Raw genomic sequence first — 24062 nt, forward strand, 5'->3', positions numbered from 1 at the left:
TGTACACACAGTCCCGTCCCCCTCCCTCACACACACTATCGGGCTGGGCATGCTGCAGTGATGGAGGTGGCTATACACCCCCTTTCTCCCCACACACAGGGAGCTGTCCTGAATTCATCCAGGAGCCCAAGCGGAGGATGGGGTATGCCCCAGGATGCTGATTGCCTTCCCAGCCCTCCCACACATACCAAGGCAGTGAGCTCATCGGGGTTAGAAGCTCATCAGGGCAGGGCTGGGTGAGGCTTCCTTCTGCTCCCAGCAGGGCTGGGCAGGCTGGACAGAAAGTTGTTTCCAATGGCAGGAAAAGGTGCTTCTTCTACTGGAAGCTGGGGATGTCAGCTGCATCCCATCCAACCCCCCCTTATTAGCCCGTCACTACGCACCTCCATTGTCCTGGAGAACCCCATCCCAGCCCCCAGCAGCTCCCAGTGTCAATCAGGTCCCATTTATGTGTCACTTTCCCAGGGTGACGGAATTAAGATCACCGTTCCCAGGAGTAACCGGGTGTCATCCAGGCGTGTAGCGAAGAGTGAATCCTAATGAGGGCGCGGCCTGGGAGGGCCGGGTGACAGAACACTGTAGGTGGCTGGCACCATTTCTCAACACATGTAATCTTACTACTGAGACACCATGGCCTTACTCTGTCTATCTATCCCCATACCCCCACTCTATCTATCTATCTATCTATCTATCTATCTATCTATCTATCTATCTATCTATCCCCATACTCCCACTCTATTTATCTATCCCCATACACCCCCTCTGTCTATCTCTCTATCTATCCCCATACTCCCTCTCTCTCTCTCTCTCTCTCCCCATACACCCCATCTATCTATCTATCTATCTATCTATCTATCTATCTATCTATCTATCTATCTATCTATCTATCTCCATACACCCCCTCTATCTATCTCTCTATCTATCTATCCTCACACACATCTAATCCAATCTATCTATCTCATCAATCACACCCATCAGCATGGTGTCTGGATACCAATAGGGAGGGTGGCTCACTGTTCCTGGAGGGAACAGAAATCTGAAATTTCATATGAAAACTTTCAGGGGGAGGAGAGGAGAGGGGAGGAGACAGGAATCAGTTTTTGCCCCCTTTCTCCCCAAATTTCTGCTTAGATCACTCCGCAACCTCCTGCCAACTCTGCAGGGACATAATACAACCCAGCTTATCAGTAGGCAGGCCAAGTTCCTCACAGCGGATTGGTGAATCCAGGCAAACACAATGGTTAAAGCAGCTGTTTCTCAAATGCAACCACTGTGGCCACATGCAACCACCAGAGGCTTTTCTTGGGGCCACAGACTCCTGGGCTGTGATGGGAGGAGGGCAAAGTAGAGCCCCCTCTCCCCCCTCTGTTGCTCCTGGATGCTGGGGCCAGCAGCAAGGGTTGCCCCTCCCGAGACATCTGGGGCACAGCGCTGGAGGAGCAGGCAGCCAGGGAGTTCCCCACCTCCCCAGCAGTGGTGGGACTCAGGCTTTGGGCTTCAAACCCTGGGGTGGCGGGGCAGCAGGCTCTGGCCACGGGGCTTCGGGCTCCATCCACATGGTTTCAGGTTCCATCCCTGGACCCTGTCCTCCAGCCACGGGGCTTCAGGCTCCAGTCCCCCACCCCCATCTCCCCTGGCCCCCACTGCCTACCCCAACCCTCCATCTAGGGCTTAATTTGGCCCCAGGCTTGCCAGGGCTGAATATGTCTGCTGTGAAAAGTGATACCTGCATGTTTGTTAATAGCACTTTTCACAACAGACTTACTAGCCAGCAATACATAAATTACAATGATTTGGACATGTCTATGTGCATATTTATTTGGTTTTCCTAAAGCAAATCAAGTATTTTAGGAAAAAAAATGTGAGAGCGGCCACCGGCAAGAGTTGGTGGCTGCACTCTGAGGCCACCAAAACATTTGTCCTGAGAACCCCTGGGTTAGAGGATGTAGATTACACCGTACCGCCTGCAGGCAGCACATCTAGCATGTTGGGCAAGGGATGGATTTCAGTTCATAAGCCCTAGTTATGGGAAGGAGAACCAGCAGCAGCATCTGATTGTTTTATGAGACAGATCAGGGCTCATCATAAACCAGGGCTAAGAGAGAGATCTCCAGAAAGGATCTGAAGAGAATCAGAGTGTGACAGCTGGGTCTGACGGACCGAGCACAGGCCTGGGAGTAAGGATGTTTGCATGGCAGGAGGCACATGTCACCCTAACCCTCAGAAATCTTCATGGCTATTTCAGAAACTTCCTTCTTCCATGTCAAGACTCTCCCAGCACCTATCTCTGTGTGTTCTCTCTGCCCCTCGTGCGAGTGGTCTTGCCTACACTGAACTTTTTTGCACTGGTGCAAAACCCCTGTGTAGAATCATTACACCAGTGTAAACCGTGCCAGCTACAGCACTGTACCGTGGCAAGTCACGGCTAACACGAGTGCCGCATGTCTGTGTTAGTGAGTTGCATTGGTGAAGCCATAACAAGGAACAACTCCAGGGTTAGATTCTCAGCTGGCATAAATCAGTTGCAGCCTCATTGACTTCTCTGGAGCTAGGCTGATTACACTGGCTAATTATCTGGACCATTGAGTTCAATGGAATTGCACCGATTTATGCCAGCTGAGAAGCTGGCCCCAAGAGCAGACCCAGCGTGTGCCACAAGGCTAGGGTGACCAGATGTCCTGATTTTATAGGGACAGTCCCGATTTTGGGGTCTTTTTCTGATCTAGGCTCCTATTTTCACAGTTGCTGGCTGGTCACCCTACACAAGGCAGAAATTGATTCCCTCTTCAAAGGCCAGTGTTTTTAATAATATTCATCCCCATCAGATTACATTTTTATTTCAGTGACATTTCGAAATGGGATCGAATTTTCGAACAATTTCTATTAGTAAGGAACTGGACACTGACTGGCTGTAAGTGACAACCTGCTTCTTGGGCCAGCCCACGTGAGCCGTCCTAGCAGCCACTTGGTTCTGGGACGTGTAACTTCCTGCATCAAAGCTGAATTTCTAAGTAGCATGTTGCCACTTGCTGTTCCGTTCTGTATAGGTCTTTTTACCGCGCTCATCACGGTGGTATCCAAGCGCCTTCAGCGGTGCCTGGAGCCAGGAGCAGCACCAGGGTTTTTGCCGCCCTAGGCGGCAGCACTCCTCCTCTGAGCATTCAGGGGGCCTGGGGTCTTCGGCAGCGGGGGTCCTTCCGCTCCGCGTCTTCGGGGCACTTCGGTGGCGGGTCCCGGAGCGAGTGAAGGACCTGCCGCTGAAGATCCAGAGCGGAAGGACCCCCCGCCGCCGAATTTCCGCCGAGGGCGGCAAAATGCCACCCCCCAAATCCTGCCGCCCTAGGCGACCGCCTAGGGTCGCCTAGTGGAAGTGCCGGCCCTGCCTGGAGCCACAGGACTAATATTTGCCATGTGTCTGTTCTCTCATTCTCTCTCACTTCCTTGTCACTTCTATTTAGCAAATGGGGCTCGAATTAGGAACTGGGTTTTGACTGGCTTTACGTGACAAAACGCTTGTTGGGTCAACCCTGCTGACACATCCCTGTGTCGTCAAGACTGTTCTGAAGAAGCAGGGCCACATCACCCCCTGACCAGATGCTTTACTCCTAAGTACTATGCTGGCATATGCCACACAACCGCCCCATTTCCATTTCGCAAACGGTGCTTGACTAAGGATGAAGCTGGGTTTTGACTGGCTGTAGGTGACAAAATGCTTCTTGGACTGTATGTGACGCCCCTACAGCCACCAGCCTCTTCTGAAGGAGGTGGGGCACATCACTTCCTGACCTAAAGCATTTCTTTGTGAAAAGTGATGGCCCGGGTCACCAGCCTCTCTCCGCTTCCCCCCACATGGAGGAACTGGAGCAGCAAACAGGGTCGTTTCAGAAGGTGAAGCACCCAAGAGTCCTAAAAGAATTGGTCAAGGAGCTCTCCAGCCCACCCATGTTAATCTCTAATCAATCTTGGAATACCGGGGAAATCCCAGAAGACGGGTAGGGTGCTAATGTTACCCATATTCAAAAAGGGCAAGCGGGATGACCCGGATAACTAGTGTTCTAAAATGCAATCACATTTATTGTGGTGAATTTCTAAACATTTAGCCTTACGTTGATTAAATGTTATTTGGTCTTTGAATGTTGTCAGGAACCAAAGCAGCAGGGGCCAGCTCCTGCCAGGCTCCCTGACTAACCTGGCTGGTAGACAAGAAGCGAGCTTGGGACTGAGGGTAGCCACATCCCCTGACTGGCTGCTGGTTTAGCAGCTCTACTCATAAACCCGACACCCAGATCAGTGGCTGCTCAACGCGTCCCATGCCTGTAACTCTACTTGCTTCCAGTCCTTGCTCCAGCTTGGTTCCTGAACCTGCTCTGCTCCAGCCCCCCTTCCACTCCGGATTCTGATTTCTGGAGTCAATCCTCGGCTCCACCTCTGGTTTACCTTCTGGTTCCGGCACTCAGCTTCTGTCTGTCCAGTACTGATCCCTCGGCTCATTCCTGGACTCTGCTCTAACTGGCAGGCCAAACTCTCATTTCAGCCACTCAGCCTGACCACCCATGGCCTGGTTGGCGACAGATATGGAACTGGGAACTAGGAATAAGGAACCAAGTTCAACCCAGTGCCTGAGAGGGAGTATGTGTTCTGTGCTCCCAGGGGAGGCAAAAGTCACCCAGACAGAAGGCCCACTCCTCCTGGAGATACACGAACAGTCACACGTGCCTCTCCCAGGAGAGGACATCCAGAGCTGATTAACCTCACCCTGTTCCACTCCGAGCATGTGTGACCCAGGCTGTCTGCCTCCCTGGAGCAATAGTTTGGGACTGATCCAACGAGCTGATTAAAGGGGTGCTGGTGCCCTCAGCTGGAAATCTAGTCAGTTTCAAAGAGACGCAATCGCAGGTCCTACACCTGCCCTTCCCTTGCCAATTTCAATGGGTTTTGCCACCATGTTTTATTAATGTGTTAAATAACATTTCCAGTGTTGCCAACCCTCTCACTATTTGGTGTTGGATTTTTTACTTATTTTTTTCTAAATCTCCAGCTGCTGGAGTCCTGTGAGTACATGACAATCTCGACTTTCCTCAAAAAATAAGGAGGGGGAAAAAAGAAAGTTTCTAGTCCTCGTTTTTATGGAGAAAAGCTTGAAAATGTGGCACATGGTTGGCACGATAGAAATAACAATTAATTCAAATGATTAATTAGCAGAGCACAGGAGCCCAAGTTGCACATTTCACATCCAATACCAGATCCCACAAGGACCGGGGTGCTTGGCGGCAGGGGTTTCATTGATGTCTCTGGAGAGAACCGTAGTCACTTGCACTTACCTCCCCAGAGATAACCAATTATTCAAGCTTTGCTGAGTTCCTCTTCCCCTAGGCAGCCCGGTTCTGTCAGCAGTACATACAACAGGCCACACCTGGGTCTCTGCTACAGGAGATGAACAGGGACATAGAACAGAATCTGAGCCTGTGAGTCCATTACTTTCCGTCCTTCTCTTCTTTCCAGTTTGACCCATTATTATGTGTAATGCAGGAGCACCTGGGAGCCCCAATTACGGCGCACGACCCCCATCTGTGCAGACACAGAACAAAAAGATGCTCCCTCCTGGACTGCTCTAGCTAGAGAGATTTGTTCTTCCCTGCTAAGTCCTGTTCTTTGAAAGGACCCAGCTGCCAGTGCTGAACAGTGGGAGGCAGAGAGCAGAGCGAGATGTCGAGAGGAAGGCTGGCCTAGTGGTTACAGCGGGGAGCAGAGCTCAGGGGACGGGGATCCAAGTCGTGGCTGTGCCACTGATTTGCTCTGCAAGCCGGGGTAAGTCACGTCATGGTGTGGCAGCTTCCCCAGCTGTAAAATAGGGATAGCCCAGTTATTCAGGGACTTATATGGCCCCTGTCGCCCTTTTGGGGTAGGGAAGTGTGAGGGGCTGTCCCTAAGGACAGAGGAAGACTGTGGGGGGGGGGGAGAACCCTCTCATCCAGAGCAGCATCATACAAGGACCATGTCTCCATCAAAGATGCAGTCCCCTTCCATGAGTCTAAACTGCTCCAACAGCGACCCCTCGTGACGGGATTTCAGAGATTGCCTGGCCTCTGACCACAGCACCGGCACCAGGCACAGCTCCCCCTGCTGTTCTCTGGGCTCCCGAACGTAGGCCACATTTGGACGTATATAATCCACGGTCTTGTCTCAGCATCACCAGGGCCCGGACACCCAGGGCACACGGAGGTCTGGTCTACACTACAGACCCGTACTGGTGCAACTACATCACTCAGGGCTGAAATCCACACCCCCAGTGATGTAGTTATACCGATCTAAGGCCCTTGCAGACATAGCTGTGGAACTAGGGGTGGTGGAGGTGCTGCTGCACCCCCTGGCTTGAAGTGGTTTCCATTATATGCAGGGTTTACAGTTTGGTTCAATGGCTCTCAGCCCCCCCATTCTACACATTGTTCCGGTCCCCCAGCACCGTGTCGGCAGGAGAGGCTCTCGGGGAGGAGTGTCTCTCCCGTCATCTTGAGCGTCTTCATTACAGTGCCACCAGGGTGCACCTGCGCCGATGCACCATTTTAAGTGTAGACGGACCCTAAGGCTGAAATGATTCCGCTGAACGTTTGGATCAGACTGTCCTCGCACCGTTGCTTTTTTGTCGGCGGTCACAGAGCCTGGTATAAATGAACGTCACGCGCCCCCCCCCCTTTAAGTGAAAACACAGGGTGACCATTTTACAAGGTAAAAATAAGTCCCTCACTAAAATTTGCCCCCTTTGGGGGGGTGGGGAGAGGGGAGTTTGGCCAGGGAGTCTAATCATAGAGTTCTTGCGGAATGTGGGAGAGAAATTCTTTCAGCTACTAGGGTGGTGGCTCCCAGGTAAACACCTAGAGAACCAAAAGTCTGAGAAAGGAAGAGATGAGAGAGAGGAAGCAAGAAAAAGGAGAGAGAAGCAGGTGGGAAAGGAGAAGCAGGGCGGCCTAGTAGATATGGCACTGGAAGGGGAGCTATAGATGTCTAGCTTGGCCACTAACCTGCTGGGTGAAGTCACTTCTCTTCTCTGCACCTGTTTCCTCTCCCAGCTGTTTGGCCATTTAGACTGTAAGCTCTTTGGGGCCAGGACTGTCTCTTACTTTGTGTCCGTACAGCGCCCGGCGCCCATCCGGTAGGGTGACCAGATAGCAAGTGTGAAGAATTAGGAGGGGGGATGGGGTGGCAATAGGCGCCTACATAAGACAAAGCCCTGAATATAGGGACTGTCCCTATAAAATCAGGGCATCTGGTCACCCTACTGTCTGGGCCTCTAGGTGCTACCATCATAAAATACCAAGAGTCAAGAAAAATTTTTCCTTGCTGGTCAGAAATTGAAACTGGGAAGAGGCTAAAGTGTTGAACCCAAAGACATCAATTCCGGAGAGAGAGTCACCAACTTCTCTAGCGCGCAGAGGGGAACCCAGGGCCTGAACAACGTCAGGAAATGCACAGATTTTTCCATGGTTGCATTGCCCCTTCTTGTCAATGCGTGGCAGCAGAGTTCACCTAGAGCAGCGGGTCTCAAACTTTTTGGTCATGGCCCCCTTCTTTGGGTCTGCAGCAAACACACACACACACACACACACACACACACACACACACACACACACACACACACACACACACACACACACACCCCGCCACACAAGTATATCAACATGCAACCCTCACGCAATATTACCAACAGGCCAGGCATTGATTCAAACAGCGCCAACAAGCCATTGTAATAAGCGCAAACGCCAAACTGCGATTGTGGTCGATGCTAACAGTGAAAGGTGCACACCGGGTCGTAGCCAACGGATTAATGTACCGATGGCAAAGACGCTGTATAATGCTAGGCAAGCGTCACAGAAATCCGTCACAACGCACAGAGCCAGCCGAGGACCTGATGCGTCTGGAGGAATCGGCTTTGCCAGTTATTCATTGCCGTGGGTAAAATGTGCGCAGTATGTTCCCCCCCCCACCCCCCGCCAAAGCTTCTTATGCCCCCACCCCAAATACATTCTGTGCCCCCCAGTTTGAGACCCTCTGACCTAAAGAGACCGGCCCCGCTTAGCCCTGCCATCGGTGGGTTAATAATGCCGAGAGGCTCCAACTTGGCGCTTTTGTCTCCCGTGAGACCACTTTTAACTGCAACAGATATGCAACCTAGCATCACTCCACAGGCAGACACATGCAACTAGAGCCTTTCAGCCACTCGGCCCAACCCTTCAGTCCCTACTCAGGCAACCGACTGCAGTGGGCAGTTTGCCTGATAACTGGAGGATCAAGCCCTTCAATTGCACTGACCGGGACCAGTTCTTGGTTACGCTAGGGCAGGGGCTTAAAGTGGGTGGGAAGGGCCCCTGAGAATACTCCTTGTGCTTTGTGCTGGGGGCTTCCCTGCTCCGTGGCTGGTGTAGAACGGGAGTAAGGGCTCTATACCACCTCTGCTCCCAGCAGACAGAGCGGATGTGTGCAGCCACAGAGCATTGCCAGGGTCTACGGGGGGCATGGGAAGCAGAGCATAAGGTACAACAGCCCGGAGGCTGCTCTAGCATGCACCAGGGGTCAAGAAGTGCCTTGAACAACCCTATAACTCAGGGAGTGCAGCGATGGCTTAAAGCCACCTTAACAACACCCTGCAGCCCTGTCCCAAGCACAGGAATGGAGGAACTGAGACTCAAACCCACAACCCAGCCATACCTCATCAGGCAACGTGAAACACGCAGGCAGGGCCGGCTCTGGTTTTTTTGCTGCCCCCCCCCGCGGGGAGCGCGGCAGGGGAGGGCACAGAGCCCGACCGCAGGCCCGCTCTCCCCGACCGGCCGGAGTGCCAGGGGGCAGGCAGCGAGCCCGCCGCGGCTCCACTCTCCCTGGCGGCCAGAGCACCGGGGGCAGGGCGGTGAGCCCGCTGCGGCTCCGCTCTCCCCGGCGGCTGGAGCGCTGGGAGGAAGGCGGCGAGCCCAGTCGCGGCCCCACTCTCGGGCTGGAGCACCGCGCTGCCCCCCTCCAGGTGCTGCTCCAAGCACATGCTTGGTGGGCTGGTGCCTGGAGCCGGCCCTGCACGCAGGCATACCAGCTGACTACTTCTCTCCCAGTAGTCACCCTATAGCCTCACCATCCCAGAGCACCTCCTTCTGGCAAGACCCAGTGTTGCAGCCCCTCTGCCTCTCCCTCCTCCTCTGGTGGTCTGTGCGGTGACCGGCTCTCCAGCCAGGTCACACTAAGAGTCCCACGCCTTCTGGGAGAACAACGTCCAAACTCCAACTCTTCCAGGCGCAATCCTCTTCATCCCTCTCAAACGATCTGGCCTTCTTCCCTGCAGTCTCCTCTCCCAGGCCTGCTTTAGGAGTGGCCTTGTCTCCAGCTGTCCTCACCCTGCGGGACTGTCCCAGGGCACAAGCGCCTTCCTGTAGGCCCCTCTGCAGTTCCTTTCCCAGAGAGCGGAAATCCCCAACTACCTCTCTCCTGGGTCTTTGCGCTCTCTTGCCCTACGAGTTTGGTTCTCCCCCACTGGCTCTAATCCTTAATTTCCTGCCTCCCCTCCAGGGGCCACAGAATGGGTTAATTGGGCCCGATCTTGCAAGGTGGGGTTTGCCCTCTCCCCGCACTGCGGTCAGCAAGAATGGACCCAGGAAACTGTCATACTAGGCTGGCACTGCCTCCTATCTCTGACAGCGGCAAGTTCCAAGATGCTTTAGAGGAAGATACAAGAACCCTGTTACTGCAGGATAACCTGCCCGGGGACTTACCTGCTGAGTGATCACAGTCAGAATTTCCTTGTGCTGTGAAGCGTGAGGGTTTCTATCCCTCTCTCGGTTATTTCAAACATTTACTATTGTAACCCTGGATTTTCCGTCCCCGTGTCTCTAATCCCTCTTTTAATATCACTAAACTCTTGGCTTTAATGCCACAGCACGGCAATGAGTTCCACAGGCTAATGGTACCTGACGGCACGCGCGTGGTGGCCAGGCGGTACCTCTCAGGACCTGCTCACAGAACTATGCCCTCGCTCAGCCACTCAGCAGGTGCAGTTAGGCAAAGATTTTGCAAGATAATCTGATGTGTTAGGTGCCATAAAACACGCTGCTTCTAGGAAACCAGAGGGGGGGTGGTACTGTGGTTACGGCACTGGGCTGCGCTGCAGGGGAGGAATAATATTGATTTGTGTTACTGTAGCACCTAGGAGCCGTAGTGGTGGAGCAGGACCCACCCATTGTCGGCGTTGTACAAGCACAGAACAAAAAGACAGTCCCTGCCCCAAGGTTTGATTCCCTCCTCTGCCACTGATGTTCTCTGTGACCTTGGCCAAGTCACTTTATCTCCCTGGGCCTGAGTTTCCATCTGTAAAACGGGGGTTGGGGGATAAATACATTATACAAATAAAGCTTGTAAGGCACTCTGGCATTAGAGGCCAGGTAAGTATAATAAATAGGGGGATGTTCAAAAGCACAAAGGATGATTTGTGCCTGATTCCCATTGAAACGGAGCAGGAGTTGGGGCATAATTCTCTTTTGTGACTTTGAAAATTTCCCCTATAATCTCTCCTGGCTTCAGTTCCTATCTGGAAAATGGGGCTAATGAAACCCCCAGGGAAAGCTCATCTCAAAGGGCCAGAGAGAGATCTGGCCCCCCTGCAAACAGTGATCACAACCGTTTTTTCCCTCCCACTTAAAAAAAAAATAAAAGTCAGACCTCTAAAAACAAAACAAGAAAAGAGGAATCAAGCTGCTTTTGTCTCTCTTTCTGCACATTTGCCTTTTCCTGTGAAGTGTTTGCAGGTTAGCCTGACACGCCAATCAGGAAATTAGTTTGCATCACATGCTTCAGCCCTGACAGTTAAGCAGCGAGCTAATGTGGTTGAACTGTTAAGGGAGTCGCGCCTGAGCTGGGCAGGCTGCAGCTACCCTGGGCACCTACGCAAGGCTTGAGATCAAGACTTGGTGGATGGAAATAGAGAGAAAGAGAAAGTGAACCCCAGCTGGGAGCTAAGAGACGGGGGATCGTCTGGGGTGGGACGCAAGAAAGACCTCGCTCTATCTTTGGGAAAGATGTTTTCAAGGAAGAAACGCGAGTTAATGAAAACTCCCTCAATATCTAAGAAGACCAGGGCAGGAAGCCCCATACCGCAAACCCCATCTGTAAGTAACACTGCATCCTCTTTCCTCTGATCAATGCAAATGTGAACGGCTAAGATGCAATGGGAGGGAGGGTGGCTCTGAAAATTACCAACCTTTAGGGCAGGGGTGGTGGGAGGAAGAGGAGGAGGGGGGGAAGATACCTGAGGCAATTGTTTCTCTGTTTAGAAGTTGGCTTTGAAAAGGAGAGAAGATGTGATTAAATGGAGGGGGGGATCAGATGGAAGGACGAGAGACATTAAGCAACAGCAGCAGCGATTGGGAGCGACGCGCGGGAAATGATTATTAATGGGAGAGCCGGGTAGGATTTGGCATTCGCGTCTATGGAAGGCAACTTTGCAGCAGCAAAGCGGCTGGGCCAGGTGGGCCAGAGGGAATGAGATCAAAGCCGGAGAAGGAGGAAGACAAGAGCTCACCTTTATTTACATTATAGAGAACAAAAATCAGAGTTTGGGGGAGGCGATCGGGGGTCACCGGCCTCCTGCAAGCCAGGCCCGGCTCTGGAAGGAGGGAGCAAAGCGAGGACGGACAGGCGTGTGTGGATGTTTTTTAAAGCAGGCAAAAAGGGAAGCTCCCAGCTTCATCTTCTGCTGCTTTGGAAACAGCTGTGGTTGAGACACACACCCTGACCCACCTCAGCCCCACCTTAGAAACAGACTCAATTTAAAATATAGATTCTCTGCAGAAGGAATGGGGTGGGTCCCAAAGCCGTCGAAAACCATCCAGCAGCTTCTTAAAGGGCAGTGGCTGTGTTTGCTCCTCCTTCCCCATCCTTCTTTCCGGGCCAGTTCTTGGGGGTTTGTGGATGGGTCCAGCCCATAGGCCCCTTGTGGGTAAGATCAGAGGATGCTGAGCAAACGCACAGCTGGGAAGAGCAGCTACAGCCCGTACTCTGTAGGGCTCAGGAGAATGGCGAAGAAACACGGCTCACGTGAGCATGCCCTGGACTCCTTCTCCTACAGACCAAAGGTGTGGCTGAAGGTAGGTGGGAACCCAAGCTCAAATTCTGCCTTCTGCTTCTGTCCATGCAACTCCAGCCAGGGGGCAACAGGGAAAGAGAGAGAATCCAGCCCCATGATTTCAACTAGAACCCCTCCAGCCTCCTGGCCAAGTCTGGGTGGCATAATAAAGCTGCCACCAGACGGGGAACATACCACCCTGCAATTGCCAAAGCAACAGAGTTCAGAGCCCACGGAGCCAATAGCTGGTAACGTCAGAGGGGGCTGCAAGGGTGTAATCACGTCTCACTCCTGGCTAGGGGTTCGCGGGGGGCTGAAGATTCCTCTTGGCTCAGTTTGCCTGTTTATCCTTCTGGGATCTTGGAACTCACAGTCACCACCAGCCTCCTGGGGGTTCATTTATCATTTTTTGTCTCTAATTGAGCCTTGTGCGAAGGCCGGTGCCAGGTTTGAGAGCGAAGGGCCCTATTTATCCTCCGAGCAGCTGGAGCAAAGGCAGTTGAAGCTTCCTCACAGCCCTGCCCTGGAGGGACCATCTCTAGGGGAGAGGAGAGGGCAGCCCTCACGCTCATCCAGTTCCTGGGCTGGCGCTGCCACCACGAGGCCCAGTGGCCGCCAGCTGGGGTGGGTTTTGTCACGCTGGTTGAGAACTGGGCTGAGACCCACCAGACTCATTTCACGCACAGGCTGCCGAACAGCCGTCTGATAGGAACTACTGAAAGCGGCGTGGGTCTGAATCACTGGCTTAGAGGTGGACGACGCCACCAAGTCCCTGAGCCATGCAGTCCCTTATGGGTAGCTCTAGAAAGTCCTTGATCAGACAGTGGTTTCATGGGCTCTCCTAGGTAACTCCTGCTTTCCTTTTGGGTTGTGCTAAATAATGCACCTTTGGCCAGAGAGAAGGCATTGTCAGCTAGGCTGGCTGGTCCTTTCCTTTCTGTAATTGAAACTGTTTCTGTTATCAGCCATGGTTTCTGATGCAACTCTACCCACAAACCAGACATGGTTGGCACGGAGTCGCTCATGGGTCTCCAGTCCACGGGAATGCCCTCCTATGACTTCTATGTTTAGTCCAGCCTTCTCCTGTCACTGGCTTTGAAAGACCAGGTGTCTTCCCAGTACAGATACGCTGACAGGGCATTTCACATGCAAAACCTGTAGAATAGGAAATTCCTGATAAAAGACGTAAGGGAAACATATCAAGCCAAATTCTGCTGTTATTTACATGTACTGGACTCCCTGGAAGTCAATGGGACTGCATGGGAAGAACTCAAAGTTGTCCCTAGCCCATCACAAGCTCTTCCTTCAGCAGCTACACACAATAGGCCTGAGTCGTCCTGAATTTGACCTGAAATCCCCCGCAGGAAGCCAACAAATCTTCTTTGAGTTGGGAATGGAAAAGCTCCCGTGGGAATCTGGCTGTTGAACCATCGTGGGGTGACACTGTCACGACAATGTCACGTCGCATTACATCCCAGCATGGTGTCTTCATCCCAGTGTGAGATCACGGCACACCACCTAAGGGGGACACCCTAGCCTGAAGGCAATGTCTGTCCTCCTGCACCCCCAGCTGTGCCCGGGTGTTTGGAGAACATAGTCTGAACTCTCGGCTTCTCCATGATCTCCTGGCTTTGGTCAGTTTGCACCAGCCATACCCTTTAACGGCATTTGTGCACGATTACGATACGGTGTCACATGCTCTGGATCCGAGGACAGACTCAAAGCCAAGGCGGAGGAAAGTTCTCCAAATCCATGAACAGAATAACCTGCTCTAAGTCCACGTTGGCACTGGGCGTCCAATGGAACCTCGCGTGACATACAATGACCTATTGTCAATCTACCCGGCAGAGGACAACCCAATATAACGTGGCATAGGGCGGTTAACACTGTAATTCCACATGGCAAAAGGGGCCACGGTGCAGAGAGAGACACCAAAAGAGACAGTGGAGGAGAGATCACCAGTAACTGATATAAGCCAGGCAGCCAGCAGGGACATGGAGGAAACCAGTTCACAGTGATCAGAGAGAACAGTCTGTGGTTTCTGAGTTGATGACTGATGCTTGTGAAAGGTCCAACATCAAGGGCTGTTTACGTGTTGAAAGCCTGGGGGGAAGGTCTTAGGCAACTGAGACTGTTAAGGCCACATCATATTTTCACCCCTGCGGCATGTTGCTTCTTGAGCTCCTGTGGGTGTTTCCAGCGGTGCAGGGTCTGAGGTTATAAAGCTCTGTGCCTGGCTGTCGCTGTGTGGTACAGAGCAATGGATGAAGGACGCAAGTGGATCAGTACCTCAGGGTCTGGCCTAGTGGCACTCTATAAATCTAGAACTCTTTGGAACCTCATCCCAGTCTGGGCAGCACCTCCAGAAGGGAGACGCTGGGACAGATAGCGAGCTAAATCGTAGCCTGTGTTTCTACAACGCTTCCTACAGCGCCTCCTGCTGGGCGGGCTGGATCAGGAACAGCACAGTTTTCACAGCTTGTTAAGCCAGTGATACTCAGAGGACGGCTTGCGAGCTGCGAGGGACTCTTTAGCGTGTCTCCTGCAGCTCTGTGCAGCAAGTGATATTGAAACGCAGCGAGATTTAATTATTAACCAATCTAAGTTATTAACCGATCAGGATGCTTTTACGGTGTTATTAACCAATTAAGTTAACTTATTTGCTGCGAGAATAATATATACAAATATTTCCCCTGCCATACTGTTTAAATAGGAATAGCACTAGAGACAATGAAACATTGAATTCACCCTCCTGTGGCTCTTTCGGGTAACGTTGATCCCTGATTTGGCTCCTGAACTCCTGAGGTCTGAGGAGACTTGTATTAGTGCTCGTGGGATCAAGACTGTTGTGTTCCAAGAATTCGGCAATCATTTTGTTGTATCGAACTCATAATTCATCTTTGTTCAGTCATTTTGTGGTTCACGGGGGGTCTACCCCCACTGTTGACCTGAATTCTCACTGATGTCAGTGGGAGTTCCACACACAGGGCAACGAATGCAGCTCTTACAGCTCTGAGAGGTGAATCATTTAAACCTGCCAACTTTTATTCGCAATTCGGTCATTTTCCTCTCCCCAGCTGGGTCACTGTCTTCAGCTTCGGGGATTGTCCCTCAATTGCCGGAGGAAATGTTCCTTCAATTCCTTAAACCTCTTCTTGTTATGAAATGCAAACTCTATGGCCACCTTAATTGATGATAAGACCGTGATCTCATTTACCCAGGTGAAAATTCAGAGTAACCCCTCAGGTTTCAGTGCAGGAGTTACACCAGGGTTGCTGGAATCAGAATCTGGCCCATTAACTCATTAAATCTCATAGCCTCCTTGTAAAAGGTTCCTAAGTGGGGAAACCGAGGCACAGAGAGATTAAGTGACTTGCTCAAGGTCACAAAGAAAGTCAGCGGCAGAGCTAGGAGGTCCTGACTCCCAGTGCCCTTCTGTAACAACTACCCATAGTCCAATCTCAGGACTAGGGATAGAACCCAGGAGTCCTGTCGCCCAGCCCTTACCCTGGCTTTACCCACTAGACCCCACTCCTCTTCTAGAGTTGGAGCTAGAACCCAAAAGTCCTGGCTCCCTGTCCCCTGCGCTCACCCCTGCACTCCCTCCCCTAATGAAGATGACGGTTCATAAGTGTGAGGACAGCCTTGGTAAGGCCTGTGGGACTGGTTCCTCCCCACTGGCTCTGGGAGGGTTGGAAGCCCCTTCCCTCTGGCCCGTTACACCCTCACTCATGTTCTTGTCCCATCAGGAGCTGCCACGGAAGGACGGCCTGGAAGCGCCGAATTCCAGCCTGGTGGACCTGTCCATGTCCAGCGCCAAGCTCAGCTGTAGCCCCAGCACGGTGGGCACACTCAAGCGCCCCACCAGCCTGAGCCGGCATGCCAGCGCTGCTGGCTTCCCTCTGTCCCCTGCGGGCACACGGGGCATCGCCAAGGGACAGAAGACCCCTGCCGCTTACAGCCCCATCGAGAGCGGGGAGGGGACTTTCATCGATGTGGAGGACATCTCGCAGCTCCTGGTCGACGTGGCCCGGTTTGCCGAGGGTTTGGAGAAGCTGAGAGACGTGGTCCTCAGAGACGGTAAGTGCTCACGACCACCTGGGCCCTCCTGCTCCCATAGGGACTTGCGGAACGTAAAGGCCTGAACAGGGGTTTCCATCGTGTCTGGTAAAGAATGGGGCAGGGGCAGGTGGGATAGAACGGAAGGCCCCGGGGAGCTCTTTGGCTCTGAAAGGGACCCTTGTGCCCTGCAATGCCCCCTGCTGCAGGCAGGCCAGCAGAAGGCAGCCTAAGCAGAGAGATAGCCTGGAGCCTCGGATTTTCAGCCACGGCCTCTGATTTCTGGGTGCTCCCATTTTGGGATGCTTGATTTGAGCCACCCTGGGACAGATTTCCCAGTGGCAGCACCCAGTGACCTCAATTGGCGCTAAGCCCCTCGGACAATAAGGCCCAGGACTGAGAATGTACCCCCCAAAATCAAAGGCGGCTTTGAAAATCAGGGCCTCGCCCTGTTTGCACGGGCGGCTGGCAGAGGGGACACTGGCTGATTTGCCTTTGGCAACAAGACCCCTGCAGCCGGCCCTTACCCACCCCATAGAAACAGGCCCATGGGTTTGGTGGCTTGGTGCATGCATCGGGGCTGATCCATGCCATGCTCTGGCCTCCTGGATCCGACGTCAGCACTGGTCTTGTGCTCTGCTGCTCCCTGCGCCAGTCACACAGCTATGAATCACCCACATGGGTCACGGCTGCCCGTGGCTGACGTGCTGGAAATGCCCGACCCCCCCTCCCAGATGCTTGAGCTCGATTCACCCGCCTGAGTGCTGGGGATTGAGGAAGATGATTCTGCAGGGTGGGAGAAGACAGGCTGTTTGCAGGGCATGGGCATCAAACCCTCTGTGAGCCCCTGAGCTCACAGGGGATAACGTCAAAGAAATAATCCCGACGAGATCTCGCCTCCTTGGTGCCAGGCAGCCTGCCTGCCAATACTTCCTCTCCCCCTCGAACCTGGGCAGTCCCACGCAGGCATGCCAGTGGGACGCAGGAACTCTGGCATTCTAATCCTGGCTCTGACACTGAGCCCCTGAACATGCCATTCTCCTGCTCTGGGCCTCAGTTTCCTCAGTAATATTACTCACTTACCTACTTCCCACGCGTGTTGTGTGGATTAACGACCGTAAGAGACTTTGGAAATGGAAAGGGTTATCCAAGTGCTACTTAATATTATCCCTGTTCCAGCCTTGGGAGATCCCAAAGCACTTGACAAGAATTACAAACTGATCACACGGAGCTAGGGACAAAATACCGGTGCCGAGAGAGGTGCTGGTCTAGCAATGTAGGCTGGGAGCCAACAGCTGCCGAGTTCTGATTTCTAGCTCTTTTCTGATCTCCGCGGCACCTCGTGTCATCATGTAGCCCTGTGCAAAGGGGCCGTAAGATGTTCCCAGAGCAGAATTCTCTGCTCCCTCACGCAGGTGGGAACATGAAACAACCCCACCCGGGCCTGATTCCCCTCTCACAGCCGTCAGCGTAAACCAGGAGCAATTCCACTGAACTGAGTGGAACAACCCGGCCAGAAAGCTGGGGCGAGGAGACTCAGAAGCACTTGCAGCAAAATGGGGGTGATACTGACCCACCTCCTGGGGCTCATGTTTGGCTCAATGAACCCCAACTCCATAGTGCTAATTAGGAAGGTATCCTGGATTCATCCCCCACAGAGAACTCCCAATGAGCCCAGCCCCACTGAAATCAATGGAGTCTCATCCCTACCTGTGCTCAGGCGTGTCGTGTGATCCAAGCTTCGCGGGGGGGATTGGGCTGGGGGAACTGGGCCCCAGCAGTGGTGCACTGCCAGGGGCCACAGGAGGTGTGATTTTTAATATCCTGGGAATGCCCCTCAGCTGCTCTCCCTAGCCAGCTGCACTGGTTCTGCTAACAATTGTGCTGTAATATGTCATGGTCATTTTGCCTTGATAGATTGGGGGGGGGGGGGGCATAATCTAGCCCCCAGCGAGCGTGAGCCAAAATTTCTAATTGCTCATCTGATCTCCAGAGACTGTGTCACTTCTCAGGGGAATGCAGCCACTTCTGGGGTGGAAGGGACACATGCAGGCTGGCCCCAACAGTGTGGGGGGAGGCAGAGCAGTGACTGGGGCAGCCGTGAAGAGGAGAAGGGGGGAGGGAGCAGAGAGCAAACAGGCTAGAAAAGCAGCAGGCCGGGTCAGGCAGCACCTGCAGTTGAGGGTGGTAATGGGCAAGGGAAGGGGGGTGAGAGTGCTCTCCCCCATTGGCCACTCCGTGGCACTGATCGGACGCCTGCATCCAAAGATGCACGGCTATCGGGGAGAGAGAGGGGTGGCTTCACGGGAGAAAAAGGCCGTGCATGGGGGTGATTCCAGAGAGGAAGGGGTCCTGTATGGATCGGACAGCTGGGAGGTGGTGGAGACACCCAGAGTGGGAGAGCAGAAAGCCTGTGCCTGCAGCATCCTGGGGGGGCTTCGCTCAGGAACCAGGCCCGACCTCCCCACGGTGGCCATGCAACTGCTTTGCTCCAGCCTTTCCTCTCGGCCCGGGAGCTGAGCAGTGGCGGCTGCCACGCGAGGCGAGGAAGAGGGGTAAGAGGCTGAGCAGGGGAGGGGGATCTGGGACAGGATAACATGACTTCCTGCCTGCAAGCTATTTTCATCTGCCTGCCTTTCCTGTTTACTGCAGAGCCAGCGATGGCTGGTGGCACCCAGATAAAGCCCTTGGAGTGGCACTGTGCACATTCCTCGCCTCTCCCCGAGCCCCATTCACCCCGGGAACGAACCTGGGTTCCCAAAGGCCACTCTCTTCTTTACCAGGAGGCCAGGCTGGGGCGGGAAGTGGCCCTGCAGTCTCTGCCCTGTCCCTTTAAGAGGCTTCTCTCTCTCTATAGGAGACAAAGGAAACTGTATATTTCCCGCACCCCAGGCTCGGGTGGGGCCCAGCTGTGGGGTCACATGATGACTTGTTTTTTCACTGCCAGCCATGCAAACATGTTGACTGCGGTCCCTGTTCCAGTGGAAAACACCAGCGCGAGGCCCCAGTGTGTAACATGGGGCATGAGTATCCACAGGGAGGGGGGCGCAGTGACCCAGGATTCAATTCTGAAAGGGGTGAGGAGGAACCTTGGGCCCGGGTCTCTCGCACCAAGGTTTGATTTTGGACCCCGTATCCAGATGAAAGTCCACCTTGAAGTGTGACTCACCTTGCATCCCCTGCTCGGCCAGCCCTGCGTGGTCCTGGTCACAACTGAATACGGTTGCTTAGGGCATTTGGACCTCGGCATGGTGGTTGGAGTGGGAGCCTGGTTCTGTATTGGGTCAGTGGGAGAAAAAAAATCCATGGGCCAAACTCCATGGAGCTGCACCTGTTGGGCTATTGGTCTGGGGGAGAGGGGATGGAAGGTGAAGGTTAAGTAGCTTTTGCAGAGTTAGTCAAAACCTGGGATTTCCATTCTGCAAGAAATGCCAACGTTTGGGGGGAGGGGAAATGGTTCTGAAACAGAATGGCATTTCAAAATTTCCAGCAACACCCCCCCATTGTTTTGGGTCAATCGAGTTGTTTTGGCTGGTTTTTTACTTCTAATTTTTTTTAATCATCTAAAATAAACTCCTGGATGAAAAACCGTTTCAAAATGAAAATGTCAAAACGCTTCGTTTTGATTCCCCCACCCCGGGCAATGAAATTGAGTCGAAATTGACGTGTTCCCCCCGAAAAGTTTGATTTCAACAAAGCGGGAACATATTCTGTGGGGAGATTTTCAACCAGCTCTTAAAGCCATGTGAGAGAGTGAAGGAAGGGAGAGAGACCGGGCTCAGGGGGACGCCGTGTGGGTTCTGGAGGAAGACTGAAGATGTTGAGGCAGGACCTGTGTGTGCATGAAGGGATGCAGCAGTGGTTGTAGGGGATCGCACCATTTTGGTGGGTCCAGCTCTCCCATGACGTCTCTTTGTCCATCCCTGCTCAGCTGTGACACAGATCCCAGTTCTGTCCCTGCCCCCAGCCCCACCCGGCCTCTCTGCCTTCCATTCCGGATATAGCCTGGAAATGTAAGAGGAGACAGAGAATGCATGGGAAATCCCTTCCCCCCCTGACACTGAGATAGGGGCCTGGACGGAGGGTTTGCCCAGTCATAACAGTCACTTTTCTACCAGACTCCCTCTCTCTCTGATTTCTCTCCAAAGAAGGCTGCACCCTCCAGTCCCAGAGTCACTGACGCTGGGCTTAGTTCCTGGGCTTGTCAGTGCTGAGGTCACCCCATCTCCTAGCATCCAGGATTGGATTAAAGGGATCAGCCAGGCTAGACCTCACACCCCTTCCTTTCCTCCCTTATATGAGGCTGCTTCCCTACCTCCTAGCAGTGCCACTCACTCTGGGGCAATGCAGCCGTCCCACGCCCATGGCAACGCAGCTTAGAGTGCCCCACATAGGCCCATGTTCTCACCGGGGACAAATTCTGCTCTCAGTTGCACCTGTAGAAACCAGAGTGAGGTCAGTGGGGTTCCTTTGGATTTACACTGATGTAGCAGAGCAAAATCTCAGTGCAGCGAGCAGACCGATAACAGGAACAACACTGCTCACATATCACCTTTCGTCCAGGGATCTTAGAGCACTGTATGAACATTAATGAATACTCCCAGCACCCATGTAAAGTAGAAAAGCATGAATAATCCCGTGTTACAGATGGGGAAACTGAGGCACAGAGAAGGGACAATGACTTGCTCAAGGTCTTGCAGTTGCAGAACTGGGGAAGGAACCCAGGAATCCTGACTCCCAGTCCCCGCTGCTCTAATCAATCAAACTCCATTCCACAGCAGTGAATGGAACCCAAGATTTCTGAGTCCGGGTCCACTGCTCTAACCACTAGATCAGCTCACATTCCCGTCAGAGCTGGGAAGAGAGCCTGTCACTCGCTCTACACCTCTGTGCTTGGCATCTGAAGGAAAAGCAATGTATATGTTTTCCCCTGGACATGCTGGTAGCTTCTGGAGCCCCAGGGGCAGAATTCTACTGCACCTTCTCAGTCTGTGATCACACACAGGGCTGATGGGGCAGAAACAAGGGATGCTGGTGGGCAGATTTATCTGGAGAGTTGCAGAAGGGGCTGGTTTCCTGGGGAAGCTCCCAATATCCAACTTCCTTTCCTGCCAGTAAACAAACTCCGCAAGGACCCTGGGGCCAGTTCCCGTGCTCACTCAAAGAGTGAGCTGGGGTGTGCGTAGGGAGAGCAGCCCGCTTATTTGGTGCATCTCCGATGGGTGGCTGAGAAAATCCACCCAGCAATCATCCTAAATGACAGCAATAATGGAAATTTGGCTGAGCAGGGAGGAGGCAACAAGAAGCCACTGGTCCCTCGGGGCTGCGTGGCAGGGAGTTCACATCCGGGCAGGGAATGAAAGGAAAGGAAATGAGGAGGAAATTCTCAAACTGCTTTCAAGGGAAACCGCCACCGAGGAAAAATCACTGGGGTCAAATGCCTCCCATCTCCCTCCTGCTGTCCCAGTCACACCACAGCCAGAAATAAACTCCCAGGGCCTGATTCTCCGTTGTCCTGCACCTGGGGTGTAAAAACCTCATGGCAAAGTGGGTGGCCCATGCTTTCAATGCCAGACCGGGAGCATTTAGCGTCCGCTTTGCACAGGTGCAAATGACTGTGCAGGGTCAGCTCCACAGACACTGGTTGTGTCAGCCAGACCCTCCCTCCCGGTGGGGATCTGTGCCTTGGGATACAGCGAACCACTGATGGAGACAGCCAAGACGTTCTCCATCTCCACCCACTACTGCAGTGTTGTTCCCTCTGGTCCATTCTCCTGGGCTGGGCTGGTTCAGAGCACCCCAAGCCATGGAGGGTTCCCAACACTTCCCTGTGGGGGCAGATCCACCTGTTTAGAGTCTGTTTTTGTGACATTCCCTTGGGCCAATTTCTTCTCATCACTCTGCCTTTCCTTTCCCCTGTGGGGCTGGGAAGAGGTAGAGAGGCTGCTACTAGCTAGCAATGCAGTTAGTCCGTATATGCTCCTCTATAGCACTTTTTAATCTATAGGTCCCAAAGCAAGTCAGTATCTTGAACCTATTTGAAACTGAGGCAGAGGGAGAGGCTGTGTCCTGCCCACAGTCAGTCAGTGGTAGAGCTGGGACTAGAACCCAGGTCTCCTGTGCCCCAGTCCAGTTGTCTATCCACTAGGCCACAATGCTGCTACCAGGCATTTAGGTCTAGTGCAGTGTGTTCTAAACCCCAGCAGTCAGTCCGAAGAACAATGCTTTATGCTCCTCTCCTGCTTTCCATCCAGAGGTCTTACAGCATTGGCCAAAAGTAAGTATTGTTCCCATTTTTCCCGATGGGGAAACCTGAGGCCCCCCATCACCCTAATAGCTGAGCCCTGCCCGATTCCCAGGCACCAACACTCAACCACAGGCTCGAATTCCCAGTGCTACTCTGAAGGCTCTTCATTCATCTCATCCCAGCACCCCAACTAAAATTCACCCCGACACACACATTCCCCCCCAAGCCAGCCAGTCGCTGAGTGTTACCAGACGGACCAGACTCATTTAACAAGCAGGGCACTCCCTGAAATCTCCTTGATCCTGCCTTATTGTCTTTCCTCTTCCTTAGGATGCTGCTCTGGCCTCAGGCCTTTAAACCCAGCCAGGGCTGGAATGCGGAGGGTCTGCCTTGGGAAGGGCAGTTCTCAGGGAGGAGGGAAGATGGGTGATCAAACGGAGGCAGAAACAGGAAGCTGAAGGGGTGGGTTTTAATGGGCTTGGCGGGGACGGGGGCTTTGTATAGAATCACAGAGACATAGATCTGGAAGGGACCTTGAGAGGTCATCTAGTCCAGTCCCCTGCACTCATGGCAGGACTAAGTATTATCTGGACCAGGAATCGGCAACCTTTGGCACGCGGCTCGCCAGGGTAAGGACCCTGGCAGGCCGGGCCGGTTTGGTTACCTTCTGCGTCTGCAGGTTCAGCCAATCGTGGCTCCCACTGGCTGCGGTTCGCCGTTCGAGGCCAATGGGGGCGGCGGGAAGCGGCGCTGGACGAGGGATGTGCTGGCCGCCGCTTCCCGTCGACCCCATTGGCCTGGAGCGGCAAACCGTGGACAGTGGGAGCAGTGATCGCCCGAACCTGCGAACACGGCAGGTAAACAAACCGGCCTGGCCTGCCAGGGTGCTTACCAGAGGTTGCCGATCCATGATCTAGACCATCCCTGACAGGTGTTTGTCCAACCTGCTCTTAAAAATCCCCAATGATGGAGATTCCACAACCTCCCTGGGCAATTTATTACAGTGCTTAACCACCAGAATAAATTGCCTAGGGAGGCAATAATGTGTTAGTATGTAATGAGGGCGACTCACAATCCCACACACCCATGTTAGTTGCTGCTGGCCGCTGGAGAAGGATGCCATCTGGAAGCGCCATTCGTTTGTTGAGCATAGGGATCTTATGTCCTGTTTTGGCCGGTACAGTCCCTTTTTTTAGCCCTGTCCTGGCCATCCTGACCTTTTGGGCAACAGTGAGCATTTGGCAAAAGCAAACGGGACAAATGCCCACTTTTGTCAAAAATGTGGGGTGCAAAGGTACGTGCGGGGGGGGGAGTGAGCGGTGATGCCAGCCCCACGTGCGGGGCGGGGGGAGGCAGGGCTCCGGTGAGCAGCGATGCTGCAGGGCTCGGGTGAGCAGCGACGCCAGCCCCAGCCTTTGGGATATATGGTCACCCTAGTTGAGCATGAATGTGCCCGTTCCAACAGGGAGTGAGATGCATTGGCCGGGACAGTCTAGGCAGCCTTCCCTAAGCGGGGGGATATTGGTACCATCCCATCAGCACAGCGGAACCCCCCATGGAACAGGAGCCAGGCTTGGGGTGACTGACAGGTGCTGGGCAGTCCAAGAGAGGGAGGAGGCTGGGAGAAGATACGGGCAGGCCAGAGGCACCGGCAGGGAT

General features: G+C 53.4%; 1 protein-coding gene across 2 annotated transcripts in view; it reads left to right on the forward strand.

Annotated features, from left to right (window-relative positions):
• Positions 1–10884: 10884 nt before the first annotated feature.
• The window catches only part of ARHGAP45 (Rho GTPase activating protein 45), a 43880-nt gene continuing 30702 nt past the window's right edge, over positions 10885–24062 (forward strand). The window contains exons 1-2 of one of the 2 annotated variants that reach the window (XM_054013856.1): positions 10885–11141; positions 15847–16177. In XM_054013856.1, coding sequence (XP_053869831.1) covers positions 11052–11141; positions 15847–16177 — 421 coding nt within the window. In that variant the 5' untranslated portion in view covers positions 10885–11051. Of the gene's footprint in view, positions 11142–11911; positions 12120–15846; positions 16178–24062 lie in introns of those variants that run through there. The other variant, XM_054013855.1, reaches the window with a different exon arrangement.

Source organism: Malaclemys terrapin, chromosome 24, assembly GCF_027887155.1.
Source record: "Malaclemys terrapin pileata isolate rMalTer1 chromosome 24, rMalTer1.hap1, whole genome shotgun sequence".
Classification (NCBI taxonomy): domain Eukaryota; kingdom Metazoa; phylum Chordata; order Testudines; family Emydidae; genus Malaclemys; species Malaclemys terrapin.